This window comes from Bos mutus, chromosome 14, assembly GCF_027580195.1.
Source record: "Bos mutus isolate GX-2022 chromosome 14, NWIPB_WYAK_1.1, whole genome shotgun sequence".
Classification (NCBI taxonomy): domain Eukaryota; kingdom Metazoa; phylum Chordata; class Mammalia; order Artiodactyla; family Bovidae; genus Bos; species Bos mutus.
In genome coordinates, this window is record NC_091630.1 from 60,674,463 (window position 1) to 60,687,342 (window position 12,880).

Here is a 12,880-nt window from a genome sequence, read left to right on the forward strand (position 1 = left end):
CACTGTAGTTTTCCCACTATTTTCACAGTCATTCTCAACTTGTATTTCTGATTAAAATTAATTTTTGCAATATTAACACCTGTCAATATCTCTGCACTGCTAATGTTGTCTTATTTCCCTTGAGTAGAGCTGTGAGTTTATTCCCCTTCACCAGGGCCTGACCACACCCTGTTTTTTTTTTTTTTTTTTTCACTGAGATCCTTTGGCCATGTGTCCCACGGTGGATTCTCTCGCTGCTGTGTTTGCTGTGAAAATACCAGATTCTTGTGCCTCTTTACTAGTAAAGTGACAGGAAGCATCAGTCGTCACCTGGAACACGTGTGTGCATGCCTGCTCAGTCACTCAGTCGTGTTCAAATCTTTGCCACCCCGTGGACTGTAGCCCACCAGACTCCTCTGTCCAAGGGATTTTCCAGGCAAGAATACTGGAGTGGGTTGCCCTTTCCTCCTCCAGGGGATCTTCCCCATCCAGAGATGGAGCCCAGTGGAAAACACACTGTGCTCTCAAGAGTTTCACTCAAAGCCACGATTTTATAGAGAGTCTGGGTGAACTCCGGGAGTTGGTGATGGACAGGGGGGCCTGGTGTGCTGCGATTCATGGGGTCGCAAAGAGTCGGACACGACTGAGCAACTGAACTGGACTAAACTGAACTGAACTGTAAGGCTTGCTTTGTTTTCGTGATTTTCCGGACATTTTGGCAACACCAAGTCTAGAAAAACCACTTGAAAAAGTTGGGATTACTTTTGGGGATTTGTGAGTGACAAGATGTCTTTGCAGGAATGTTTAATGTTACTCTTCCCCTCTTCCACCAGTTGTGTGCACTTTGCGTCTGAGGAGACAATAAGCAACCAACTAATTAGCCAGCGATTTCAAAACTTTTTAACATACATAATATAAAGCAATAAAGAGGGCTAATGAAATGTCTAGAACCTCTATAATTCACGGGACACGCCTTGATGAGAGATGCCCATTTTATTTTAATAAAAACAGCTGGACTTAATCTCATTCTCTCTCGTGGGCATCCACCAGAGGCTGGAAAGGAGGTCTTTGTCTTAAGGAGACCACCCCGGCGGACTGCGCTCCCGAGCGCACGGTTAGGTGGCGGCAAGGGGTACCATGCTGGGCCGAGGGCCCGGGTCTGCGGTGGGCGGGAAGGAGCCGCTGTCCTCCACCCTCTCCCAACCCAGGCCCAGGTCGGGGGAGCGGGCGGGGCTCCGGGCTGGGGGCGGGGCTGGGGGCGGGGCTCAAGCTCCGGGGACCCACACCTTTCAGACTGGGAGCCGCGTCTCTGCCGCCGCGCGCCGCTCCCGCGCTACTCTCCGCGGTCCAGACCGGGAAGTTGCCGGTTGTCCCGAGCCGGGTGGGCTGGACGCGGCGGTAGACAGAGTGGGCCTTGCGCAGGGAGCCCGGACACCCGCAGAGCCAAGGCTGGGTCGTCGGAGAGGCTGCGCGTACCCGTGAGCATCCGCGCTCTGGGACTTGCCCTGTTCCCCTCGGCAGCCCCGAGTCCTCGTCCTGCGTCCGCGCCCTGCGTCCCTCCCCGAGGCGCGCAGGTGTCGCCCGCCGTCTGTCCTCTGGGAGCGGACCCTCCGCCCGGCACCCGCCTGCTCTCCGGCCGCTCCCGCGCGCCCATGCGACCGGCGAGGCCAGGCGCCCCGGTGCCGGCGCTGCTCCTGCTGGCGCTCGTCCTGGCCCTGCGAGGGACGCAGGGGAGGCCCGGGGGCAGCAGGGGCGCGCACGTCGCGGGCGAGGAGCCGAAGCCGTCCCTCCCCGCGGCCTCTCGAAGCGCAGGTGAGTAGCCCCGCGCGCCGAGCCTGGGGCGGGGGGGCTCCGACGGCCCCGAGCGGCGCTGGGTTGGGGCGGCCTGATTGTGCACCTCGGAGAATAGGCGTCGCTGCCGGTACCTGGCGCTCAGGGAAGGAGGTCATGAGATTATTAGATGTACCGCAGCCGAGACTTTAGTGACCAGAAACCCATCTGGCAGAAGAACCAGCCCGAAGCTGCCCTTCCCGGTGTGGGAGGCCTTGGGGGTGCGGGCTCGCAGCCCGAGGACCTGCCTTTGCGTCCCAGAGGCAGAGGCCGGAGGACAGGTCAGCACCTCGCAGGGCCTCGTGCCGGTCTCTCCGAGTTTGGGAATAAAGTCAGATCACCGGCGTCTGGAGCCCCGACGCTCTTCTGAGCCCCTTGGAGCTGGCGAGGGGGCTGGTTGGGGATGCTTAGCTGAGTCCCCCTCCCCGCTCCCACGCTGCCCACGGCTCCCGAATCAGCTCTGGGCGCTCAGGATCCTGACCACTTAGTTGCCCAACGAGTGATGGAGTAGATGGGTGGATGGGGAAGGAGAAGTAGCAGCCAACGTCGGGGGACACCGAGGTGGAGAGGATGGCGGGTGAAAGAGCAGGAGACGTGAGAAGCCTGAGACTAGGAGGACTGACCGGGCGCTGGGGTGCAGGGCGCGCGCAGGGCAGGAAGGCGGGGGTTTGTGGGAGTGAGGGGGTAGGTGGGGGGTTGGGGAGGAAGAGGAAGCCCCTCAGAGGTGTCTCTGGAGCCTGTGCGCACGTGGAGATGCCCGCCTAGGCTGGGACGAGAGGCGCCCTGGGGTTGTACCCCCTGAGAGGTCGGAGCACAGGGCGGCAGTCTTGCAGTCATTTAGCCGCTCAGCACACACCGGACGTACTTTGATGGGTGTGGGAACACAACGAACCAACATGATTGGTTCTCGTGCTGAAGGAACTCGTGTTAGACTTGTCCACCCCGAACGTCTCAGCAGTCTGGTCCTGCCTTTGTCTTGTCCTGCCCATCAGTCACCCTGGTTCAAGACAGGCTGTCTGCCTAGCGCCAGGAGTGCCCCCTGCTGGGGCCTCAGAATAGACGGTGGGCTTTCATTACTGGCATCCTGGCTTCTCCACTGTTCCACCATCACGCCAGTAGAATGGAGCAAAGCATCATGCCCAGAATTCTGCAGAAGAAGGGGAGCACTGGGGTATCCTCTACTGAAATAAAGACAGGGTTGGCTGACTGAGAAAGTGGGCAGTTGTGGGACTAGAGGGAGTTTGGAGGAACTTGGGAGAAAGAATTGGTGTGCAATGTGTAACAGGTGGCGCTAGTGGTAAAGAGCCCACCTGCCAAGGCAGGAGACATAAGAGACAAAGGTTCGATCCCTGGGTCAGGAAGATCCCCTGGAGGAGGGCATGGCAACCCACTCCAGTGTTCTTGCCTGGAGAATCCCATGGAGAGAGGAGCCTGGTGGGCTACAGGCCATAGGGTCGTATAAGAGTCGGACACGACTGAAGCGACTTAGTATGCATGCATACATGTACACACACGGGAAACAGAAGTATGAGGGGCTTTTTGAGAGTTTTGATAGAAAGGCTTTGCCTTTTCAAGAGGTGACAGTACATTCTTCTGCAGACTGATGGAACCAGATTTGTGTTACAACTTTTTTTTTTAGTATAAAACCTTGCTGGCATGAGGCTTACAGCAGGGATGTAAAGGCCATTTATGAACAATTACAAATGAATATTCTTTGTAGCACCAGACTATTTCCTCCTGTCACAGATAAGCAGCGGTTTCTCTGGGTTTTCCAGGGAAGTCCTAACTTCTCTTGATGGCAGGACATTAAGTCCCCTGTGACCTGCCCTCTCTTCCTTTCTGGGGTTCTCACAGGATTCAGGTTGCATGGGTTGGTCCTGCTCCTCACAGACTGGCAGCTGCTGCCTCTGCCTTGCCACCAGCCCCAGGAACACACTTCTCTTGCCTCTGACTGTCAGAATTCACCTCCTCTCACAGGCCCTTTTCCTCTGTGATGTCTTTGCATCTATTTCTTTGTTAAGACAAAACAAATCTGAATCCTAAATTCTTTGCAGTATCATCAGTGAAATATTACAGATGCTGTACATTCCAAAAACGTATTCTATCAAGTTCAGTTCAGTTCAGTCGCTCAGTCATGTCTGACTCTTTTCGATCCCATGGATTGCAGCATGCCAGGCTTCCCTGTCCATCACCAACTCCCAGAGCTTACTCAAACTCATGTCCATTGAGTCGGTGATGCCATCCAACCATCTCATCCTCTGTCATCCCCTTCTCCTCCTGCCTTCAATGTTTCCCAGGATCAGGGTCTTTTCCAATGAGTCAGTTCTTTGCATCAGGTGGCCAGAATCCTGGAGCTTCAGCTTCAGCATCAGTCCTTCCAATGAACACCCAGGACTGATTTCCTTTAGGATGGACTGGTTTGATCTCCTTGCAGTCCAAGGGACTCTTAAGAGTCTTCTCCAACACCACAGTTAAAAAGCATCAATTCTTTGGCACTCAGCTTTCTTTATGCTCTAACTCGCATATCCATACATGACTACTGGAAAAACCATAGCTTTGACTATATGGACCTTTATCAGCAAAGTAATGTCTCTGCTTTTTAATATGCTGTCTAGGTTTATCATAGCTTTTCTTCCAAAGAGCAAGCATCTTTTAATTTCATGGCTGCAGCCACCATCTGCAGTGATTTTGGAGCCCACAGAAATAAAGTCTGTCACTGTTTCCATTGTTTCCCCATCTATTTGCCATGAAGTGATGGGACCCGATACCATGATCTTCGTTTTTTGAATGCTGAGTTTTAAGCCAGCTTATTCATTCTCCCCTTTCACTTTCATCAAGAGGCTCTTTAGTTCCTCTTCACTTTCTGCCATAAGGGTGGTGTCATCTGCATATCTGAGGTTATTGATATTTCTCCTGGCAATCTTGATTCTGACTTGGGCTTCGCCCATTCCGGCTTTTTGCATGATGTACTCAGCATATAAGGTAAACAAGCAAGGTGACAATATACAGCCTTGACATACTCCTTTTCCAATTTGGAACCAGTGTGTTGTTCCATGTCCAGTTCTAACTGCTGCTTCTTGACCTGCATGCAGGTTTCTCAGGAAGCAGGTAAGGTGGTCTGGTATTCCCATCTCTTGAAGAATTTTCTACAGTTTGTTGTGATCCACACAGTCAAAGGCTGTAGTCAATGAAGCAGAATTAGATGTTTTTCTGAAATTCTCTTGCTTTTTCTATGATCCAGCGGATGTTGGCAATTTGATATCTGGTTCCTCTGCCTTTTCTAAATCCAGCTTGAACATCTGGAAGTTCTCGGTTCATGTACTGTTGAAGCATAGCTTAGAGAATCTTGAGCATTACTTTGCTAGGGTGTGAGATGAGTGCAATTGTGCATGAGTTTGAATATCTTTGGCATTGCCTTTCTTTGGGATTGGAATGAAAACTGACCTTTTCCAGTCCTGTGTCCACTGCTGAATTTTTCAAATTCGCTGGCATATTGAGCCTTTTCACAGCATCATCTTTTAGGATTTGAAATAGCTCAGCTGGGATTCCATCCATTAAGTATTGTGGTACAATTTTAAATAATTTGAACACTAGGTATATTAAAAACCACTGTATAAAAAGACACTAGGATGAGATGGTTGGATGGCATCAACCACTCAATGGATATGAGTGTGAGCAAACTTCTGGAGATAGTGAAGGACAGGGAAGCCTGGTGGGCTGCAGTCCATGGGATCACAAAGATTAGGACACTACTGAGCAACTGAAGAAACAAAGTATTAAAAATCAGGGCACCCACACATATGACACACATGTGTCCTTGGACTGTCAGCTGTGAGGGCCTGGGAGCAGCCACGTCCCAGTAGCAGCAAGTACATCACCCGGTGTCCAGACTTTGGTTCTGATACCATGCTCTGTAAGAGGAACTGGGGCTCCTCGGAGAAATGACTGATGCTAACACAGGACAGGAGATGACTCGGGATGAGCTTGGAGCATCTGTTTGTACCTGAATGTAAGGAAGTGATAAAAATTCAAAACACCATCAACAACCCCTCCCTCCAATGATGGCAGATTTTTACTGGAAAGAATTCTGTCTTTTGTCTTCTACTAAGCACAAACGACAAATGCATTAGTTAGTAATATTATATCGTATTGATTATGAAGGAACTCAGTGCTGAGGATTCAAGACGTTTTTTGTCTTTTTTGGAAGATCTAGAGTACAGCTCTCAAACATGCAAATGACTCTCCTAAGAGTTCTTGTTAAAGTGACTCTTAGATCTGGGCCTGAAATCCTGTATTTCTTACCAACTCCCAGAGATCCATGGAACTGAGCTACTACTACATATGAATTGTTTTAAATACTTATATTTTCCCTCAGTGATTCTTTCAGCCCTGATGTAATAAATCTAGTTCTTATTTTTGAAAGTATAATTGTTTTAATATTGAATTGGCCAAAAAGTTCATTCGGGGTTTTCCATTGGCTAGTATGGGAAACCCCAAATGAACTTTTTGGCCAACCCAATATATTGGGAAAGAGAAGAAACTTGGGGTTTCCCAGGTGGCACTAGTGGTAAAGAAACTGTTCACCGACGCTGGAGACATAAGAGATGGGGGTTCTATCCCTGGTCCAGGAAGATCCCCTGGAGGAGGGCATGGCAACCCACTCCAGTATTCTTGCCTGGAATATCCCATGGACAGAGGAGCCTGGTGGGTACAGTCCATAGCGTCTCAAAGAATAGGACAGGACTGAAGTGACTTAGCAGAATAAGCATGTCATCTCTTTAAAGGAAATGGTAACTCAAGGAACTATATAACAAATATTTCAGTTCAAGTTCATAAAAATGGTGGATTGAAGCACACAGTAACACCCTTCAGCACCTCAGAAGGTACCAAGGATCCACCAACACGGCTTTGTATGGAATTGATCATGGCAGAGCAAATTATCTTTTTGGTAAGATATTAAGTTATATGCAGGTAAAAGCAATCACTAAAACACATTTTTTGTTATTTTCTAGTTGTTCTGTGTTATGATTTTTTATTATTTCACATGATCTCTGCTCATTTTTAAATAAGAAGCAGGAACAAGAGATAAGCTTGCCAACATTATATACATAATATGCAAATCTGTTCCTTTAAAAATATATTATTGTAAACTTAAAATTGATGAGGGTGGCAGATGGTAACTGTTTTGGTTAAATAAAAACTAGAAATTTTCATAAATTGGATGAATGAGATGAGAGGTTATTCAAGTTGCTCCAGGATAATTTTCATGCATTACCTAGGGATCTTTTTATTGTTAATCCATCTGTACATGGAATCTCTTATACCATTGTCATTAGCTACCAGAGGAATGAAGGATACATTCTATCTTTGCACTGTCCAGCATGGTAGCCACTGGGTACTTATGACCGCTGAACACTTGCAGGGTGGTTGGTCCAAACTGACATGTGCTGTGAGTGGTAAATACACCTCAAATTTTGAAAATTTAGTATAAAAAACATAGACCACCTTCTTTCGTGCATGCATGCTGAGTCACTTCAGTCATGTATGACTCTTTTTGACCCCATGGACTGTAGCCCTCCAGGTTCCTCTGTCCATGCGATTCTCCAGTCAAGAATACTGGGGTGGGATGCCATTCCCTTCTCCAGAGGATCCTCCTGACCCAGGGATTGAACCGGCATCTCTTACATCTCCTGCATTGGCATGGGTTCTTTACCACTAGTGCCCCCTGGGAAACATTGATTACACATTGAAAGGATTATATTATGGACTTACTAGGTTAAACGATGGAGAAGGCAATGGCACCCCACTCCAGTACTCTTGCCTGGAAAATCCCATGGACAATGGAGCCTGGTAGGCTGCAGTCCATGGGGTCGCTAAGAGTCAGACACGACAGAGCGAGACTTCCTTTCACTTTTCACTTTCATGCATTGGAGAAGGAAATGGCAACCCACTCCAGTGTTCTTGCCTGGAGAATCCCAGGGACGGGGGAGCCTGGTGGGCTTCCGTCTAGGAGGTCGCACAGAGTCAGACACGACTGAAGTGATTTAGCAGCAACAGCAGCAGCAGCAGGTTGAACAATGTATTAAAATTTCACCTAATTTTTTTTTACTTTAAAAAATATAATCAATATTTTGCATTGTTAAATATTACAAAATATTTAAAATTTTAAATCACTATTTTCAAATATTTAAAATTACTAAATTATTCTTTTGAATTAGTGGTTCTAATGTTATTTTTAATGAAGAAGACACATTCGAGAAATTTTAAAGTTTTTCTTTTTTTATTTTCAGAAATATTCCCAAGAGATTTGAACTTAAAAGACAAATTCATCAAGCATTTCACAGGTAAGCATGAACTTTATCAGTGGTTCAATTAAATAAAAAGACTGTATGCCGATTACTTCATGAAGCAGTGAGGATTTGAAGATAAATGTCTGTGAGAGGCTCACAGTTGGTTCAGGAAGGTGGACAAATCCCATTACCTAGTATTAATGCGATATAAACCAGATCTGGGTGAGTGATAGAAGTGTAAGCAGAGTTTAGGGAGACACAGGAAGTGGATGGTTTTGCCAAAGACTATGAGGAACAGCTGTCGGGGACACAACGTGTAAGGTGGGCTTTAAGGATGAGTAGAATTTTCCCTTACCAGAGAGGCATTCTGGTCAGAAGGAATCCTTTGAATACGTGGTGTGATCTGGGACAGGACCCGGGCCATTTAGGCAAGAGTGTGTGTGGCCAGGGGCAGAGTATGGCTGGATCGGTGGGTGGAGTCATGTGACGAGCTCTCCGTGATACACTGGGGGTCTAGTCATGTTGCCCGGCCAGCAGCACAGTGGAGGTGTTTCGCTCAGGGCAGAGCAGACTTCCTGATGGCCCATTGTCACCTGGTCAGTACATGTGGCTTCCCTCCCACGGCACTCCTGGGCTCTTCATGCAACTTGGTGAATCATTACAGTTATCCTGTGCCCCACATTCTAGCAAGTCACCTAATCATTGTGAACTGTGCACCCCACCTTCACTCCATTCCTAGTCTTCTCCTAGTGGTGAAGAACCTGCCTGCCAATGCAGGAGATACGAGTTCCATCCCTGGGTCAGGAAGATCCACTAGAGAAGGAAATGGCAACCCACTCCAGTGTTCTTGCCTGGAGAATCCTATGGACAGAGGAGCCTGGTGGGCTACAATCCATGGGGTCACAAAGAGTTGGACACAACTGAGCAACTTTCTCTATCGGCACTCTGGGCTCTCCTTCTACCACTTCCATAAAAGCAGACTTCAGACATAGGGATGAATTTTGGTGTGGACTGTCTTGGTTTGTGGGGAAAGATAAGGGAAGTCTCAATACCCTGTCCACTTTACAGTAGTCCTTGTCGCTTATAAGACACAAATCAATCTAAGTAGAAAGTGGAATAAATGTCCCTGCATAGAAACTTCATTCCTGTTAAATACAAAACTGAAGAGCATGAAGTAGAAACCAGAGATATTTATTTTTTCATTCTTCACGTCCTCTTAATTTGCTCTCTGCAGATTTTTTCCCTCTCCTATCTAGAGCTTTTGTCTTTTAATTATTCTGAAGAGTTTTTCTGAAATTGAAGGTTCTCTTATGTGAGTTGTTGAGACTGTGAAGTGAATTTTGATTGTTTTTTACAGACACACCTCATTGCCTCCTCCAGAGTCTGGGTCGGGGGAAGATGTGCTCTTAGGCAAGGTCTTTTAAGGGCATGGGAAGATGTAAACCAGGGATATCATCACTATGCAGAAAGTGCTAGGGAGTTTGTTTGGAAAACACACCACGTTTACCATAACCGTTCTTTTCCTGTCCGATAGGGCCAGTCACGTTTTCAGCTGAGTGCAGCAAACACTTCCACAGGCTGTATCATAACACCAGGGACTGCTCGACGCCAGCTTGTAAGTAGCTCGGGTCGTTTTCGTTCTTTTAAAAAATTCTTTGGGACTTCCTTAGTCCTAGTGGCTAAGACCCCGTGCTCCCAGTGCAGGGGGTCTGGGGCTCAATCCCTTGTCAGGAAACTAGATCCTATCCCAACTAAGACCTGGCACAGCCCCCCAAAAAACTTTATCCAACTGTAGATGCATGTAATCTTAAACTTCAACTGTCTATGAGTGGGAAATAATAGACTAAATATTGTAAGACGTGCTGTTTATAATATTGATGGTACTCACACTTAACGTGTGTGTGTGTATGTGCTGTTGACATTGTAAAGGAATGAAACCACATTCTAATTGGGACTATTTCAGACAAATCTGAAAAGAGCCAGATTTCCTTAAGGACCACGGTATTTGTCAGGATTTAAACATTTTATCATTTAAAAAATTCCTTGGCACAAATAAGGCAGTCTCATATAAATGAAAAAAAAATGACCATAAAGTATAAGTAAAAATTTCCTCATAAGTTTTTAAAAAAGTAAATAGTTTCATATCACATCATTTATATAACAAGTAATAGATATTTACCTGAATAATGGTAGCATGTATTTTAAAGGTTGTCTAATGAATTTTTTTTGATACTTAAGTTACTGAACTGAGTAGCAATTCTAAACATAATATTTAAATGCTCTCCTTTATCTAAATCGTGATTAAGTATGGTAACTCGTTGCCTGTTTTTAAATTCCTTTCTCAGTCTAAACTTACTTTTCAAAGACAATGAACTTTAAACATTTTGTAGTTTTTTCTTAAACTAAATTGGTCATCTTGAGGGATATTTAATTTTACCCAGGATGTTGAGTCAGAGTTGTTGTAAGTTTTTCAAAAATGCTTGTGTTTGATGACTAGGGAGGATGAGTCCTGTTGACATCTAGGCAGAATGATTAAGTGGTAGCTCAGCCTGGTGGAGAAACTTTGGGCTTTGGAATGAAGCTGAATCCTAGCTATGAGATTCTTAACATTTTCAGGCTGTTTTCTCATCTCTACAGTGAAGACAGCAATAGCATCCTGCTGCTTACATCAGTAGGAGAATTAGTGAGAAAATCCAGTTAAGTCCTTGCTCTATTAGATGCTTATTAAATTATAGCTATCATTACTAAGGACTAGTGACAATAATTTAACACAGCTTTTCCCACGTTTGTAGTAACTGTACACATAATTGTCTTTTAAATGTTTTTCCTAGATTACAAAAGATGTGCTAGATTGTTAAAAAGACTAGCAGTGAGTCCTCTGTGCTCGCAGACAGAGAAGACCTACGTGTGAGTATGTATTTATCAATTTTCCTTTTTCTGTTTAACAGCTTGATTTCTTAAGAAATTTTGAACAATTAAAAAACCCCAGGAAGCTGATTTTAGCACCACCTAGTGAACTTAATCTGTGGATTTTCCACTTAGTGTTAAAGTCTGGTCTAAATGGTGTATTAAATTAATAAAAAAGTATGTCCTCAACAATGATTGAATTAATAGAAACAGATTTTTTGGCAACCTTACTGTTCCTGAGTGATTTTTAAAAATATTTCAAATTTGATGTTATTTCATATCACATGCAAATATACATGAGATGAACAAAACTATTTAACGGTCTACCTTTAAAAAAAAACTGGTCAAAATAGATACAGTCATAATTTAAAAGTAGACACAGTATAATAAAAGTAGGACCCTAGAATTTTGATTTATACAATACAGGTTAAGATAAGAGACACAGTATTAGAAGAATAGAAGGAAAAGCAAATAATCAAACACATGATGAACATGTAGGCATTGTTTGCTCTGGTATATATTTTGCCAGAGTGAAATGGTAAGTCAGAATTTTCATTCTGGCTAAATTACCCTTGGAGCTCTAGAGCAATAAAGTATTGGTATGACCTAAATAAATCAAATGTAAATTCTAACATTTGTTTACAATTATAGAAGCCCCACCAGGGCTTCCCTTGTGGCTTAGCTGGTAAAGAATCTGCCTGCAATGAGGGAGACCTGGGTTTGAGCCCTGGGTTGGGAAGATTCCTTAGAGAAGGAAATGGCTACGCACTGCAGTATTCTGGCCTGGAGCATTCCATGGACTATGTAGTCCATGGGGTCGCAAAGAGTCAGACACAACTAAGCGACTTTCACTTTCATAGAATCTATGGGAAAGACTGAAAGGTATTCATTTCCGGGCAAAGATCTTTCTAATCTTTGTTGTTCTTTCCAGTGTAATACAAAGTCAACATTTTGGGGGTGTGTCGGGGGTGGTGTCAGTGTATCAGGACCATGGACAAGTCCTTTTAAAGCCACTGACTCCTCAGCTTTTGCGTCTTGGAGAACCTGTAATCTAGAAGTATCTGTGAATATCTTTGGAGAAGGCAATGGCACCCCACTCCAGTACTCTTGCCTGGAAAATACCATGGACGGAGGAGCCTGGTAGGCTGCAGTCCATGGGGTCGCTAAGAGTCAGACACAACTGAGCGACTTCACTTTCACTTTTCACTTTCCTGCATTGGAGAAGGAAATGGCAACCCACTCCAGTGTTCTTGCCTGGAGAATCCCAGGGACGGGGAGCCTGGTGGGCTCGCACAGAGTTGGACACAACTGAAGCGACTTAGCAGCAGCAGCAGTGAATATCTTAATCTGGCCAGTATAACTTGTTCAGTCACTCAGTCATGTCTGATTCTGTGACCCCATGGACTGCAGCACGCCAGGCCTCCCTGTCCATCACCAACTCCTGAAACTCATGTCCATTGAGTTGGTGATGCCATCCAACCATCTCATCCTCTGTTGTCCCCTTCTCCTACCTTCAATCTTTCCCAGCACCAGGGGCTTTTCAAATGAGTCAGCTCTTCACATCAGGTGGCCAAAGTATTGGAGTTTCAGCTTCAACATCAGTCCTTCGAATGAACAATCAGGACTAATCTCCTTCAGGATGGACTGGTTGGATCTCCTTGCAGTCCAAGGAACTCTCAAGGGTCTTCTCCAACACCACAGTTCAAAAGCATCAATTCTTTGCCACTCAGCTTTTTTCATAGTCCAACTCTCACAGCCATACATGACTATTGGAAAAACCATAGTCTTGACTAGACAGACCTTTGTTGGCAAAGTAATGTCTCTTCTTTTTAATATGCTGTCTAGGTTGATCATAACTTATTCTATCTCAAATA

The 12,880-nt window shown here is 45.6% G+C and overlaps 1 protein-coding gene across 1 annotated transcript; it reads left to right on the forward strand.

Moving 5' to 3' along the window:
• Window positions 1-1,306: 1,306 nt before the first annotated feature.
• ALKAL1 (ALK and LTK ligand 1) lies at window positions 1,307-11,010 on the forward strand. Its single transcript, XM_070382794.1, has 4 exons — window positions 1,307-1,791; window positions 8,100-8,153; window positions 9,634-9,714; window positions 10,931-11,010. Exons 1-4 carry the CDS (start codon window positions 1,632-1,634, stop codon window positions 11,008-11,010), a joined length of 375 nt encoding a protein of 124 aa, XP_070238895.1. The 5' UTR covers window positions 1,307-1,631.
• The last annotated feature ends 1,870 nt before the right edge of the window (window positions 11,011-12,880 follow it).